The following is a 17,159-nucleotide window of genomic DNA, read 5'->3' on the forward strand; positions in this document are numbered from 1 at the left end:
ATTGTGTCCCTGAGAAAACATATCGGTCTGTTTCTGAATGTGTTGTCCAAAACAAAATAATGTTGGCATCCCTGTCTGCTAAGGGGGAAGAAGGGTGGCACAGCACAAAGCCCCCACATCTGAAAAGGAGGAGGAAAGAGGAAACCTAAAGATCCCCTGAAGTGACTGTATTTAGCATAAGAGCCACTCAATGTGTTAAGGTACCTTCACACTAAACGATATCGCTAGCGATCCGTGACGTTGCAGCGTCCTGGCTAGCGATATCGCTTAGTTTGACACGCAGTAGCGATCAGGATCCTGCTGTGATATCGCTGGTCATTGAACAAAGTTCAGAACTTTATTTGGTCGTCAGACCGGCGTGTATCGTCGTGTTTGACACCAAAAGCAACGATACCAGCGATGTTTTACACTGGTAACCAGGGTAAACATCGGGTTACTAAGCGCAGGGCCGCGCTTAGTAACCCGATGTTTACCCTGGTTACCAGTGTAAAATGTAAAAAAAACAAACAGTACATACTCACCTTCGCGTCCCCCGGCGTCCGCTTCCCACACTGACTGAGCGCCGTAAAGTGAAAGTGAAAGTACAGCACAGCGGTGACGTCACCGCTCTGCTGTTAGGGCCGGCGCTCAGTCAGTGCAGGAAGCGGACGCCGGGGGACGCGAATGTAAGTATGTACTGTTTTTTTTTTTTTACATTTTACGCTGGTAACCAGGGTAAACATCGGGTTACTAAGCGCGGCCCTGCGCTTAGTAACCCGATGTTTACCCTGGTTACCCGGGGACCTCGGCATCGTTGGTCGCTGGAGAGCGGTCTGTGTGACAGCTCTCCAGCGATCAAACAGCGACGCTGCAGCGATCGGCATCGTTGTCGCTATCGCTGCAGCGTCGCTTAATGTGAAGGTACCTTTACTGTATTGTCAGCACTGATGCAATGTATGTCCCTAATTACATTACCACAAGGCTCAGTGTGTTGTCTGCTAAGCTTTGGCTTCATACATTCCTAGATACTTACAGTCCATAGGGGATGTGTCACCCCTCCTCTCCTGCAGTGGAACAACAGCTCCCAGCATGCCCCATGCAAGCCTGTGCTGAAGGACCAGAGAGCTGGTTACATGGTCGCAGTGGAGAAAGCACTTTGTGGAGTGATCCTGAGGCCGGGGTCACGCGACAGTAGGACAGGAGAGTGGGATGATTTTTTCTCACTTGTCACCTCATTTTTACTCAGCTATTAATTACAGGGCCTGTTACAGTTTCCTAAGCTACAGAACTGCAATGATGCCGATTATTTTCTTGCACCCATAGACTTGAATGGGCGAGTCTCACCTGACCTCAGATTCACATCCCGGCATGCAGCTATTTGTTTCATAGACAAATTCTGTCACTGAAATAAACGTCCATGTGCACGGCCCGATAAGGCTACTTTCACATTTCCTTCTTTCTGCTACCGTCGCAATACGTCGATTTTTGAAAATGCAGGATCCTGCAAAAAAATTTTCCCATAGACTTGTATTAGTGACGTATGGACTCACGTTTTGTCCGCCGTGCACTGGATCCTGCAGAATGTGACGACCCGTCTTTTGCAAAAAACCTTCAAGGGAACATTTTTCTGTACGTTGTATCCTGTGTTTCTGACTGCGCATGCCCGGCAGAAAATCTCGCTCTCTCTCTCTTTCCTCCCCGGGACTTTAGACTGGACAGCGGACCCGTTGAAAAACTGCGTCTGCTGCTCACGATATACACTGTTTCACAAACATCCATCGGTACATTGCGCCGATGCTTTGTGACGGCCGACTACCGACGGAAATGTGAAAGTAGCCTAAGGCTACTTTCACACTAGCGTCGGTACGGGTCCATCGCTATGCGTCAGCGCGACGTACCGACGCATGTTGTGAAAATTATGCACGACGTGGGCAGCGGATGCAGTTTTTCAACGCATCAGCTGCCCATTCTGAAGTCCGGGGAGGAGGGGGCGGAGTTCCGGCCGTGCATGCGCGGTAGGAAATGGCGGACGCGACGTACGAAAAAATGTTCACTTGAACGTTTTTTCGTCCGCCAAAACACGATGCATCCAGTGCACGACGGACGCGACATGTGGCCATTCATCGCGGTCCGTCGTTAATACAAGTCTATGGGCAAAAACGCATCCTGTGGGCACATTTACAGGATCTGTTTTTTGACCAAAACGACGGATTAAGAAAAACCCTAGTGTGAAAGTAGCCTAACACGGACACGGGAGCACTCGTCCGAGCTGTACGGGGGTGTGAGCGACACCTGTAACTTCCAGCATGTCCTATATAAGGCTGTGGTATAAGCAATGCTAAGGCTTCTTTCACACTTCAGTTGTTTGGCGTCAGTCACTTCCGACATAGTGACGGATCGACGGATCCGTCACAATTGTTGAGAAAACGGTTCCAACGGATCCGTTTTTTTGACGGATCCGTTACTTGGGGGTTGTCTGGGAAAAGTATCTACTTTTTGGAGCATGCGCAATTGAAAAAGCGGATTGGGGTGACGGATTCGCCGAAATGACGGTCGCGACGGATCCCTCGCCCATAGGGGGCCATTCTATGGAATGACGGATGCGACGGATCCGCCGCGAACCGCCATTTCGGCGTTGACAAAAAACGTTTCAATGTCCGTCTATGTCTAGACAACGTCCGCCAAATTTCGACGGATCCATCGCATGACGGATGGAACGGACGACCATCCGTCACAATCCGTCGCCAATGCAAGTCTATAGGAAAATAACGTATCCGCCCAAAAAAAATGACGGATCCGTTATTTCAGGAAACTGGCGGTTTTAGACTGACGCCAAACAACTGAAGTGTGAAAGAGGCCTTACCGTGACGCTCAAGCTCCCCCAAGTATCCACTCAGCTTTACCTCAAGTCCTTCCTCCTCTCACAACATGGATACATGTGCTGCAGCTGTGGAGGGCCTGAGCAACAGAGGGAAAGCTGAGAGGCCAAATGTGCTGCAGCCAGGGAGGGAAAGCTGAGTGGCCACTCAGAAATGTGCTGCAGCCAGGGAGGGAAAGCTGAGTGGTCACTTAGAAATGTGCCGCAGCCAGGGAGGGAAAGCTGAGTGGTCACTCAGAAATGTGCTACAGCCAGGGAGGGACAGCTGAGGGCCACTCAGAAATGTGCTGCAGCCAGGGAGGGAAAGCTGAGTGGTCACTCAGAAATGTGCTGCAGCCAGGGAGGGAAAGCTGACTGGCACTCAGAAATGTGCTACAGCCAGGGAGGGAAAGCTGACTGGCACTCAGAAATGTGCTACGGCCAGGGAGGGAAAGCTGAGTGGCCACTCAGAAATGTGCTGCGGCCAGGTAGGGAAAGCAGAGTGGCCACTCAGAAATGTGCTGTAGCCAGGGAGGGAAAGCTGAGTGGCCACTCAGAAATGTGCTGCAACTGCGAGCGGAAAGCTGAGTGGCCACTCGGGAATGTGCTGCAGCAAAGGAGGGAAAGCTGAGTTGTTATTTGGGAAAGCTGGGGCTCTTCAGCAACCACGACATCACTATTTCCAACATGTTCTACAGCAGAGGAACAGCAGCATGAATAAAAATGTAAGAGGTTAGTCAGGAAAGCTGGACTCCACTGCTCATGAAACCACCACTCCGGCACCAAAAGTGCTTGTATGAATCCAGCTTCCATGTCCCTTTCTGGCATTGAATACATGAGATCAGCAGAAGTCTGCCTATCTGTGGCCGGCATCAGGGCCCGGACTGACCCTCTCTGCTCCAGTCAAGTAAGGCTACGTTCACATTTGCGGTCCTCGCCGCAGCGTCGGGCGCCGCAGCGGCGCCGCATGCGTCATGCGCCCCTATATTTAACATGGGGGCGCATGGACATGCGGCGCACTTGCGTTTTGCGCCGCATGCGTCGCTGCGGCGCCCGCGTCGGGGCGCAGAGGACGCAGCAAGTTGCATTTTTGCTGCGTCCAAATTCAATGAAAAAAACGACGCATGCGGCGCAAAACGCAGCGTTGTGCATGCGTTTTGCTGCGTTTTTATTTGCGTTGTGCGTTGCGGCGCCGACGCTGCGGCGCACAACGCAAATGTGAACGTAGCCTAAGCCTGTGTTCACTCATAGCATCATTTTTCCTTTTTTTGTGGAGGTAATGTGGAGGGAGGGTGGGGTGTTACTTTTTTTCTGCATTCTTTGTGGACCTTTTGATACGTTTTTTCTAAATTAATTGCTGCTAAACCTCCTTGGTCACAGCAGCAAAAGAAGCTCAGTTTAAAGAAAGCTAAAATGACTGACATTCTGCATAGCTCCACGCAAAAACCGCTTGTAAAAAAAATGCAACATGTGAATGAGGCTTTAGAAAATTGTAAAATACTAGAAAACTGATGGGAAAAGAAGCAGTAAAACACTTCATAGGGCAATAAGGGAAACTGACTGTAGTAACCCCAGTAGCCCCCTGCATTCATAGGACAGCAGTGAAGAGCCTTCATTACTTGTGGCCCAGAGGTCACTGGCTGGCCACCATGTAGGACAGCACTTGTCCATGAAGTGACACATGGCTGGTGAGGAGACGTGGCCCTGGCAGCAGCAGCAGCACATACTGCAGCCATGCCCGGGGCGCCCTGACTGGGGAGGGCGGGCTCCGGCTGGGGAAGGAGGGCTCCGCACTGTTGATACACAAAGGATGCGCACGATGCCGTGTGTGTACATGACGCAGGCGGCGGCCCCACCTCACAGCGGCGGCAGCTCCGCCTCAGTACATTCCATAATAAGGGAGAGTGGCCGGGGAGACGGCGGCCAGTCACCGAGCTGCACGCACCGCAACAGCATCGCCGCCTCCGCTGCGGCTTCATAGACAGTAGCTGCGGGCTGAACCTTTATTATTATTATTATTATTATTTCTGCTCAGTGTTATTTATCCACCTCCGCCGGACTATTACGCGGCCATTCGTTCCTGGTGAGGAGCCCCGCAGTTAGGTAAGTGGCAGAGCTCTGGGGGGCTGTGCATGTGTGGGTGACACCTGACAATGTGACTGGCCCTGGGGGGCTCATGTGGGGGGCCCATGTGGAGGGCATATGTGGAGGGCATGCTGGGCTCTACAGTACAGAGCCACTATATACTGTTCCATCTATCAGAAATGAGTGGCTGCTGTATTTCTGGGGGGTTGGGTGGCAGACCTTTGTGGGTGCCTGTTCTGGAGATGCCCATTGATAGCCGCTCTGCCTCAATAGCATGTGGCTGTTGCATCAGCTTCTCCTCTATGGCAGAGGGTGTAATGGGGAAGCACTGGGAGGGGGAGCACAAGGAGTGGCCAGCTACCTTTCTGTGGCTATGTAGCCAATGCTTTTTTTTCCCTTTTTCCTGGTAACTCAGCCCTTGTAGAGAATTTTCTAGACACCGGCATTTTTCTCCTACCGATTCCTGTCCAATGTTTCATCTCCGCATTACTAACGGCCGTATTGTAAATCCATGTTTTACCTAAATGCCCAAATCTACCCCGAATCCTATACGTTTCATTTATCAATAACATATTACATACAATTAATGTTAGAAATAGGATTCTTTCTCGATGGAAGAAGCATTTTCTCATAGCCCACATCTATATTATTCCAGTCGTCTGGAAATTTAGATTTTTGCAGGTATTTGATGCAGAAATACGTCTTGTACAATGCAGCGAGTATCTATTATTTATAGCATGGTAGCGGAGCAGATCCTGCAATGGGATTGCTCATTACCATATATATATATATATACATTTATTTTTTGTTGGAGACCCTGAAAACAATGGAGTCAGTTGGTGGGATGAAGGATCTGCTCATGGCCTTGGAATGTATTTGATTGACTGGAGGGGGCGAGGCGGTGCTTGGTATTCGCAGTGTGCTGGATGAGGATAGCTAGTACTTTTCCACTCTCTCCTCGCCCCCTCCCCTCCATTTCTGGCTAACCCGTGATCATGAAGCGTCACGTGCTCCATGTTGCACACTGCAGTATTGACGTTTCCCATCCTTGCAGGCAAAGAGCCAAGCGCAGCAGCGGGATCAGCCACACCGTCTACATCAGCGAAACGCGTGGACACCTCATTTAATACCCTTTTATTGAAGCAAATCGCCATCATGAGCAAACAAGAGATGGGGCGGTTTAATATCTCTCCGGATGAAGACAGCATTAGTTCTAACAGCAATGACGATTTTAGTTATCCGGAATATCCAGCCAAGAAGTCCTCAATTAAAGGGTTAGCATCAATTCTCTACCTATCTGTGATCACATATGCATGAGACATTCTCGGTGCTACCACCATCCATAGACGTCATCGTCACATTATAGCACATATATTTATGCACTGTAATTGCAGAAGGGACTCGTTCATCTCTGAGCTGTTAAATAAAGGACTATAACAGTGAAATGACTCGATTTCTGACAATGTGCCATTTCTATTCCAGCCATTACGATATGGATCCAGAAAACCAGAATTTTTTGCTTGAACCCACACTGGCGAAAAAGAAATGCGAGACCGAATATGTAAGTTGACTAGCAAACGTCCAATAAGCCAATGTGGCTGATCTTATGTGTCGCTATGAAACATGACTAATGGATACTGTTCTTTCAGCTCCCGGGCACCACGTCATTTGGCATGTCAGTATTTAACCTCAGTAATGCCATCGTTGGAAGTGGAATTCTAGGTCTGTCATATGCCATGGCTAACACTGGGATTGCTCTTTTTATGTAAGTTTTATGTTGTGTTATGTTTATTCTAGTCATTATTTTATTATAAAGAGCTCTCGTGCTTTCAACTGCGTTTTTCTCTATTCGCCACTAGAGGCAGTAGTTGTGTAAATGTTTCGGGAAAACAAAAATGCACATTGTTTGAATGGAGCAATGCTCGTATTGTATCACCCAAATCTCGCAAGGACAAAGTATCATCTATACTGACCTTCCCTGTAGTCTGTCATTTATTGTGCAAAGTCAATCACCATCCTGCCTTGCGTTTGCTACTTTATACCTTTTTGTTAGTTCCTAAATATTAATAAGTTCTATTTCTGGTTGGCTGTGCTGTTAACAAATGAGCTATGATAATTACAACCTAAAATATGGAAATTTAGTTTCTGGTTACTGAGGCTCAGTTCCTATTCAAATGAATGTAGCTGATCTGCAGTACCTGGCAGCTGCCACTAAGTGTCTGACAGCGCTGTGCTGTGTGACTGCAACGGCCGCTGGTAGAGAAGACAACTGCTGATCGGTGGCCGTGCTGGGCTTTAGACCAATCTGACATTGATGACCTATCCAAAGAAACATTCCTTTATACTATGAAGTGGATAATTTTGTATATGATATATTTATATATTATATATGGTATATTTTTATGATATTTTTATATTATATACTTATATATGATAGTATATTTTGCATGCACAAAAGATTTCCATTAGAACCTTACCCCTGTGATAATCGACAGCTACTAAATCATATACAGTATATACTGTAAGGTTAGAGGATGACATTGCAGATCCATAATTCTATGAATGATGGGGATACCTTATTTTAATTCATTATCTCTTTTTTTTTTTAACACACAGGATCCTATTGACATTTGTGTCAGTGTTCTCTCTATATTCTATTCACTTATTACTGAAGACGGCAAATGAAGGAGGTACGTTTTTGGTCATATTGCGAAAAAATAAAACCGTTTCCCGATTGATTACATTCCATGACAATTACTTTTTCTCTTCTACAGGTTCTTTATTATACGAGCAACTGGGATTTAAAGCGTTCGGCCTTTTCGGAAAACTTGCAGCTTCTGGATCTATCACCATGCAGAATATTGGAGGTGAGGTTGTCATCACATTACATCACAGCTTATGTTTCAGACGTTGTCTTATTCCTATATCCTTATACTGCTTTTTTGTATTTTTCAGCTATGTCAAGCTACCTCTACATAGTGAAATATGAACTGCCTCTCGTGATCAAAGAATTAGTCGGCCCAAATGTTGATCCAAAGTATGTACATTGCTCTAAACATTCTTTTATTTGCTCATATAGTGTTATTTATCGTTTGTCCTAATTTGTTTTTTATATAAGAAAAACCTTTGAAAGAAGGATCCTTGAATAGACTTGTCTTCATTACAGTTCTGATATATTTTTGACATATTTAAGCCAAATCTATTATAAATGTACATTATTTGTTTAGTGCAAGCAATTCGAAATACTTACCACTCCTTTTATATAGTTGGAAAAAAAAATCTGAGTTCCTTTTGCACTGGCTTTAAGAGTAGCACCCGTGGCCAAAAAGTCAATAATTCAAGTTTTCTGTATGTGTGAGTCATTGTTGACTTGCCGTAAGCGAAAGAACAAGTCATAAATATGCTGTTGTCACATTGCGGCCTTAGTGACGTTCATCCCAAGTAGAAGACAGAGCATACCTGGAGCAGGTCCTCCATGCACACTACTTCTGTGACAGTCCCACCTCTGTTACACCATGTTCTCAATTCATCTGGGGGCCAAACCGTGTTCTAACATTTCAGCGAGAATGTCGATGGTGAAGGCATGTTTGTTTCGTGACTTCATGCACCGCAAATCCTGCCAAGAGCGTTCCACAGTTATGTATGTGGGTGGAGGACAGTGCTCTTTTCAGTAGGCCAATACAGAATATTTTCAAGTTGTTTTTTTTTTTTTCTTTTTCCTTAACCCACTGCTATACACAATATATTGGTTCATACAAGAAATCAGTCATCTCATACAGATTTATCGTTGTTCATCGTAAAAATGCAATGTGGTACATAAGTTGGATTTGCTCCCCGCAGGCTTCATTCCATACACTAGACCCTGCAGAAATACCAGAATTACCCACTTGCCTAAATATTCCTACACTTTGATCTTTGATTTTTTTTCCTTGTTTATTGATGCCACTACTATGTATTTTTTTTCTCTTCCTCTTATTTTTCTAAGTAAGGTTTTGTTTGTTTTGTATATTCCAGTGCTTGGTTCTTAAGTGGGGATTGTTTGGTTGTGATGGTCTCAGTCTTCCTCATTCTTCCTTTGTCACTGTTACGAAACCTAGGTAAGTTTTGCTGTGGTATTGTGATGTCTTGATGAATTATGCAAAATGAAAATATAACATTGATATACTTGTAAGTTTTAAATGGAATCTGTCAGCAGGATTTCACCCCCCAAAAAAAAACAATTTATAAGTACAAGTAGCTCTTTCAAAGTACAAGTATTACAATATCTTTACATGGCCAGTCTGTTCCTCCGTTCCTAAGAAAACAGTGTTTGAATTGATGTGCAAAAGAGGCTGAAGATCTATTGTAGTACTGAGGCCTCTGTCACTCCAGCTCTATTCCCCACCCAGCACTGCTTCCTCCTACTTGACTGACAGCTTCCATGCTGTGTGACTTTAGACAAAGGAGCAGTCAGCTAAGCAGGAGGAGTCAGCACTGGGTAGGGAATAGAGCTGGAGTGACAGAGGCTTCAGATCTACAAATAGGTCTTCAGCCTCATTTGCATATCAATTCAAATGCTGATTTCTCAGAAAAGGACTGGCCATGTGAAGGTGTTACTGGATTTGTCTATGAAACAGCTACATGTACAGTTTTGAGGGTGAAATCATGTTAGCAGATTCCATTTAAGATAGCATACATATAAATCTTTATAAGCCACTCATGTTTTGAGGTTTATTAAACAGTTATAGTATATTATAATATATGTCATTCAGGCATTTCTGAAGGTCACATCATAGGGGATTGGAGAACCAATAGGACTTAGAACTAATTCCAATCCTATTTTGCCTCTATTACAGGATATCTAGGCTACACAAGTGGCTTTTCCCTGTTGTGTATGGTCTTTTTCCTGATTGTTGTAAGTACATTCTTTTTTTTTTCTCAGATCAATGAATATATGCTAATAAAGTCGATAGCAGATATATAATAATTATCCTTTTCATTATGCATATATCTTTCACTGTAATAAAAGTATGTGTGGTTTTGTTATTATTTTAGGTGATCTACAAGAAATTTGAAATCGCATGTGGTTCTTGGCTCACAAATGATGTCTTTAACTCGACTTTGAACAACACCATGTCCCACCTTACCGCAGAAGACCACACGGATGGGGCAGAGCTCAATGTAACACATGATGACGACGACATGTGCAAGCCAAAGTATTTTGTGTTTAACTCCCAGGTAACTAAACTTCTATCCCTCAGACAGTTCTGGTTCCTTCCTCTTTAAAAATCCTAAAAATGTATAATATATTGATGCTGCAAGTGATAAAATGTCCTTTTTTTTTATCTACAGACGGTCTATGCTGTGCCCATCCTGACGTTCTCCTTTGTCTGTCATCCAGCTGTCCTTCCCATCTACCAGGAACTTAAAGGGTATGTTCTTTTCTATTTTAAGCTTGGAAAATAACCCTGACTGCTGCCAATGAATGTGTGCTAAACACTATTCTCCTTTTCCACAGGCGCAGTCGTAAAAGGATGATGAATGTCTCAAATGTGTCATTCTTTGCCATGTTTGTCATGTATCTGTTGGCAGCTCTCTTCGGCTATCTGACTTTTTACGGTAAATATTGTTTTTATGTGCATGTTCATGTTGCTGTAACAATTTTGTAAAAGTAATATACCAGTATATTATCATTTTTGGGGGTCTTTAACATCTAGAGAGCTGTAGAGAGAATGTGTACATACACAAAAAAAGCAATTACAATTACCATGCGCATGACTTTACTTAATGACGAACCCCTATGGAGAGAGACCTTTCCTCCTGAGGGATTACAGTCTGCGTGGGAAAAAGGAAAGAGACAAATATAAGGCGAATAAGGACAATTAACTATCATAGAATCATGAAAAAAAAGCTAAAAAAATCTAAATATTTTTTTATCCAACATCTAAAAAGCTTTAAATGCCATCCTCCGTTAAATTTGATGGTTTTTGCTTTTTAACATTTAACTATAGTTAGTAGATTATGGCCTTTTTCTCATTGCCAAGTGTATTTTGTGTTCCAGTTTTATAATCTGGTGATACTTGTTTCCTGCAGGTAATGTTGAACCGGAGTTGCTCCACACATACTCAAAAGTCACAGGAGGAATCATTTTCGTAATTGTGCGTCTGGCAGTTCTCATGGCTGTCACCTTAACTGTACCCATTGTCATTTTCCCCGTAAGTGTTAAAAATAATATATGCATACTACTATAATTTAATTGTTTATCCATATGTATATTTTCCAGAGGCAGTAAATAGAATACATTATTTATTCTATCTCAGCCAATCCTGATTATTTCACTGTCTTCGCTGTCCAGGTAGCCTGTTGACCCTTTCTTTAAGCAATCAGTCACCACAGTGGGTAGCGAGTCACCACTGTGTCAGTATGGTTCACGTGCCTCCTGGACAACTCTATTAGACTAGATGTGATATTTCATAGAAATGGATCTGCATTTAATTAAAAATTGCTACCATATAATTATATGAGCTAAATGTTAATTTAACGAGATTTCTGCAACATGTGGTATTAATGTTCAATGCAGCATGCAGTCATGATGATATGTTCAGATCGTCTTTCCATAAGTATATTTTAATGCTCTTCTTGTCTTTTCTTAGATCCGCAGCTCCATCACTCAGCTGCTGTGCGCAGGGAAGGACTTTGCGTGGTGGCGTCACATTCTGATCACATTTCTGATTTTGGCATTCACCAATGTCCTTGTTATCTTTGTTCCTACTATAAGAGACATCTTTGGATTCATTGGTGAGTTGATAACATTTCTTGTTACCCCTCTAAAATGTAAAGTGCTGCGGAATATGTTGGTGCTATAGAAATAAAATTATTATTATTGTTACGGCGATACCGCTGTCGTACTGCTCGAATTTAGCATCCATGGGATAGCCATTGTATCATATCCTTAAATAATTAGCCAGAACTAGTTCTGCATTTAGCTTCATCACATAAAGTCTAATGTACCGTTATGGTTTGTAACACAGGTGCCTCTGCTGCTGCTATGTTGGTTTTCATCTTACCATCTGCTTTTTACATAAAGTTAGTGAAGAAGGAAGCCATGAATTCTGTTCAAAAAATTGGGGTAAGTCTTTTGACCTTCTTAATAAATAGAGCTAATATTGAAACCTAAAAGAAACATTTTATCAACACTGAAACAAGTAGATTATCTCATTATCATACACATAGAGGTTTACTTGTAAGGGCCCCTTCACACTGTGCAATCAAAGTCTGAACGAGCGTTCGATTTGTGACGTTTATCCGTCCTCGTTCCGAGGTTGCAAAGTGTGACATGGCGTTACGATTTGCGACGCAGCCCAGCATCGTACGATGTGAAAGAAAGAGCAGAACTTTCTTTCGTCGTAAATGTCTCGCTGTGGCGGTCGAAATCGTAGTATGTGACGGCGGTCATACGAGCTCGTAATGCGACTACGTGGGTTGGGCTTCCGCATACCTGTCTCCTGATTGGGCGTGACGTTTTAGCACGCCCATGCTGGTAATACGTCACGCTCGGAGTCGTAGGACTATGGCGGTGTGAAGGGTAGCGTACGATTGCGACGCGTGACGTTCACATCGCAACTACGTCAGAAAAAGCGTTAACATCGTAGAGTGTGACCGCTGGCTACGAGCTCGTACTGCGATGTCGAATATGACGCAAATGCGTCGTAATCGTAGCAGAATCGACCAGTGTGAAGGGGCCACACCAGTGGCTAGGTCCATAAATTATGCTATATCTGACAGCATAGCATTATCTAATGGTCATGTTTGGAATTTAATGTCTTGTGCCTTTTTATATAAAATAACAACTTCTGTTTGTTTGTTTTTCTAGGCTCTTCTGTTTCTTATCAGTGGATTTGTGGTGATGATTGGCAGCATGACCCTCATTATCATTGACTGGGTACACACTGAATCCTCTGATGGGCACTAATTGAATTGGTGAGGGACCCAACACTTTTCTTAAAGTGGAACTGTTCGCTCCCAAGCTTTCTACTGAGAATGAAAACCATTAGCTTGCAGTGTCACTTCCTTCAAGATACCATTATTTGTAGAACTCGAGAACTCTTGAGAAACTGGTTCTACACCTCAAATTGGACAATACCATCCTTAATCCTAAGGTTCTAACGGGAGGAAGTAATTTTATTCCATTCTGGAGAATGGTCAAATTATCAAAACTTTACTGAAGCCACATAGATGGCTGTTGTCAATTACTGTTACTTGTAATTGTTTGTTAATACTTGAATGTGCCTACAGGAACCAATTGATGTGAGTAAATGTTACGCTGATCTGGTGTTAACATGGCTTGATGGACACAATCCCCTTATGTACCAAAAATGCTCAACAAAGTCAAGCACTTCTAAGGGGAGCGATGCAAAAAACTGTACTTGAGAAATCCTTGTTGGTTTCCTTCAGTATCTTTAAACATCAGTATTTTACGAAATATTTATTTTGTCACATGGCAAAAAAAAATGATAATACGGGAGGTCTGAATGAAAGAAGACGTGTTCAGATTTGTACTAGACAGTTGCTATAGAAATTTATTGTGCAGGTTTATTGGCAGTTCACGATTGGTTTTTTTTAACAAGTTTAGCGCTAACGTGAAGGCCTTGTATCAGAACTTTTAGGCAATACGGGAAATACATTAAATGTAATCATAATCCACCTACTACAGTGAGGGTCACCAAAGCCTGTATTATATGACTGCGGGTATAGTCCTAGCATGGTACAAAAGTGAGATATTTAAATAGCTAACTTATTGATGCCGGCGGCAGTTTACACCATGTATATTATTTCAAATATTTAAAGTTTTATTTATGAAATACTGAATTACTTGAGGATAATTTTTCTCATTTACAAACCACAAGGCCTCACTTGTTTCAGTCATAAAATGTTTACCGTGTACATTTCACCGAGTCTTTGTTACAGTACTGTAGGCTGCACCAATTCCCACTGCCAGTGTATATGACAGGTACCCAAATATATGTAGCTGGTCATAGCTTTCTCTCGTGGCAGGTGGCAATTAAATGTTGAAGCCCAAGGTCAGCTTTAGCCAGGCGTATTTCACGGGCCACATGTAGACTGACTGGAGTCTACTGACCTCAACTTGCAGCTTCATAGTCATATGCGAGCTTGTAAGACCGTGGTCAATTTGGGCAATCGTTTGTGAAATATGGCCATCTGGACCCAGCCTTAGTCAACGGTTTTATTTGAGGGCTAAATTAATATTTCTGTCAACTAATGTGTACTAGTGATGAGCGAGTGTGCTCGTTACTTGACTTTTCCGAGCATGCTCGAGTGTTCTCTGAGTATCTTGGGCGTGTTCCTAGATTATGTTTGTGTCCCCACAGCTGCATGATTTGCGGCTGCTAGACAGCCTGAATACATGCGGGGATTTCCTAACAAACAAGCAATCCCTTCATGTGTTCACGCTGTCTGGCAGCTGCAAATCATGCAGCTGCGGGGGCACAAACATAATCTACGAGCACGCCCAAGATACTCGGAGAACACCATGCTCAGAAATCTCGAGTAACGAGCACACTCGCTCATCACTAAAGTACTTATCAAATGTAACATAGGAGCCCACCATTTTGTAGCCTGAAGCAATGTTCAGATTATGAACTGTGCTTCATATCTCCATGATATCAATACTGATAAGGGAAAAAAATGCTAAATTTTTAGGGAGGACATCTGGGCTTCACAGAGCAGTGTTTATGTATGCCATGTCGGCCTACTACTTTGACAGGAACATCAGTGATACTGTCTCGTGAAGGCAGAACGCCATCTTCGAAGGTGGCCTTCACCTTCACACGTCAGCTACTGCAACACTGGCAGGCCACCAATGCTGTAATGCCTACCATGTATCCTGAAAGTTCCAACAACACGCTGCTAGGCATATTTTTCTAGGTCATTTATATGCTATACAGGTCAATTAGTTTCTACACATACCTCTTCTAACATAAATCACAAAATGTACCTTTATTCTTCGAAACTCGTTGTGTATCTACACTACATCGTTCATTACTATTGCTAACAGCAATGCAGGTACTTGACCTTTGCTACGTGTGATAGTCCAGAGAGACCCCTTTGCCCCCTTTTTCGAAGCAAACATTTCACAGTTTTTTCACCTCATCGTCTTCCATAGATGAATATGAACTCGTATGTCCTATTTATACAACATTGAAGCATCGAAAGGCAACCTATTTTTCAATATTTATGATGTTTGTATAGTAGAAAAATGTACATATATAAATAATCTGTAAAATATCGCTGTAGATGGGCCTTTATGTTTGTCATGTATGTTTTTATTATATTCACTGTCTCTACAAGGTTTACTCAGAATATTCAAGGGAAATTGAACATGAAAATAAGTGGCGTAACCTACTGACCCATAGTAAAACTATCTGCTATCTTTTTAACAGTGTGGTGTTTAATTTCAATAGGTATCTGTGCACATTGTCTTCCGAAATCTGTTTATGGTAATTAGGAAACACTCCCTTTTCTTTGTGATGGAGAAGAGGTGAATAATGTGCGATTGTTTATCTCAAAGGGAATGTTAGACACCCTGTATGTTATTGTGCAAGAGGTGTGTAATATCTTGTACGTTATCATGCTGGAAATGCAAGATATCTCATGAAATTAACACCCACGTATACAATAATGCCCCACTAATAGGCAAAATGGCATTTTATGTAACACCAATTTTTTTTATGCGGTTCCCAACTAAAAATGTTTCTGGCACTGAAAAGGTGATTAATGGGAAAGGCAAAACCTTGACATCTATGTTACTGTACAAAACTGGAGAAAACAGTAGGTGCTTTTTAATCTATGAGTAGTGTGTTTTACAGTAAATACTCATGTAATTCATGCCCTTAGGCTTTCTTAACAATATATATAGCATTCACTAATAGATGAATGGATTGTTCTTGTAAGGCTTACGACTACCTGTCTGCTCTACAAACTCTTAAAGCAAGTGGAGAGACATATGGAAGTTTAAAGGTCCCTACACACATTAGACTAAGAATGTACAAATCCACTGATATTTACAGGATCGGCTAACCGTCTAATATGCATAGGGGCCTCCTGTCTCTCCACCGAAAGATGGTGATCTTCCTGGAGACAGGCCACCACCAAAGTAGTCAGGCAGCGGCTCTCTAGTAGAGATCAGAGGAACGTTCGGTCAGCCGAGCTGAGCATTCCTGTGTATTCGAAAGCTGTCGGCCGAATGATTATTCGTCTGACAGTTATCAAATGGTTTATGGGGGTCTTGAGAAAACATTTGTCAGTTAAGGGTTCATTGATGTAAATAAACCAGTGATATCAGTTATTTTAACCTTTTTTATTTCTGTGAGATAGAGATAGTGTCTGCTTTTTATTTATCTGGTTGTACTATATAACACAATAGAGGTCCATGTTTGCATCTTCTGTATAAATGTAAAATATATGGCTATTGTTAAAGCCAGCAACTCAGTCAGAGCTGTTGGTGAAGTCTGAGTTTCAATGAAACATTGTATGCTTTTAAATGATCTTAAATAAATCTATAATATGAAGTACTTAGTCTGTGTTACAATATTTCATATGTTTAAAAAATAAAAATATTATTTCTATACAGTATTACAGTATTGTTGTATTGGCATAATATTGTCCATGACTACTTACACTATATGGTAAATAGCCAAATGTAAAAAAAATATAATATATATCATACACTACCCATGGTATAAACTAGGACCTAATCAGAACCAACTGCAAAACACTATTCGTAAAACAACCAGGATAAAACAGTCATAAAGTCCAAATCGTGTACAAAGTTACAAAACTTTATTAATAATTGAACCAGCGACAAGGCACACACAGGGGGGGTTAAAATGCAGAGATAGAATTAACATCCACAAAAGGCTGGTGTGACCATACTAGGGAATATATATATATATATATATATATATATATATATATATATATATATATATATATATATATATATATATATATATATATATATATATATATTTTTTCCAATTTACTGTAAACATCGCACCATATATATGCCCATGTTAGTTGGAACAAATTCCCACAGCATAATAATATGCACATAGTTGTGCTACCACAAATCCATAGAAATAATCATGGAGGTGTATACAAAGTACCTTGCAAGAGTGCAGCAGCGGGATCACACGAGGTCACACCGAACCACCCCGACGCCCCCTGAGGAAGCAGAGGC

The 17,159-nt window shown here is 42.4% G+C and overlaps 1 protein-coding gene across 1 annotated transcript; it reads left to right on the forward strand.

The window, feature by feature from the left end:
* The first annotated feature begins 4,666 nt into the window (after positions 1-4,666).
* On the forward strand, positions 4,667-16,491 carry SLC38A2 (solute carrier family 38 member 2). Its single transcript, XM_077265391.1, has 16 exons — positions 4,667-4,939; positions 5,976-6,195; positions 6,404-6,482; positions 6,571-6,686; positions 7,538-7,611; positions 7,696-7,788; positions 7,877-7,958; positions 8,936-9,018; positions 9,757-9,815; positions 9,956-10,138; positions 10,253-10,332; positions 10,419-10,519; positions 10,994-11,115; positions 11,554-11,698; positions 11,932-12,029; positions 12,774-16,491. Exons 2-16 carry the CDS (start codon positions 6,077-6,079, stop codon positions 12,870-12,872), a joined length of 1,533 nt encoding a protein of 510 aa, XP_077121506.1. The 5' UTR covers positions 4,667-4,939; positions 5,976-6,076; the 3' UTR covers positions 12,873-16,491.
* The last annotated feature ends 668 nt before the right edge of the window (positions 16,492-17,159 follow it).

This window comes from Ranitomeya variabilis, chromosome 5 (assembly GCF_051348905.1).
Source record: "Ranitomeya variabilis isolate aRanVar5 chromosome 5, aRanVar5.hap1, whole genome shotgun sequence".
In the NCBI taxonomy this organism is placed as follows: domain Eukaryota; kingdom Metazoa; phylum Chordata; class Amphibia; order Anura; family Dendrobatidae; genus Ranitomeya; species Ranitomeya variabilis.

Bases quoted from the DNA above. Each gene is read 5' to 3' on its own strand.
- SLC38A2 (XM_077265391.1), top strand. From the start codon at position 6,077: ATGAGCAAACAAGAGATGGGGCGGTTTAATATCTCTCCGGATGAAGAC. The intron at 10,139-10,252 runs GTAACTAAACTT...TTTTATCTACAG, and splicing joins ATTTTGTGTTTAACTCCCAG to ACGGTCTATGCTGTGCCCAT. The intron at 10,520-10,993 runs GTAAATATTGTT...TGTTTCCTGCAG, and splicing joins CGGCTATCTGACTTTTTACG to GTAATGTTGAACCGGAGTTG.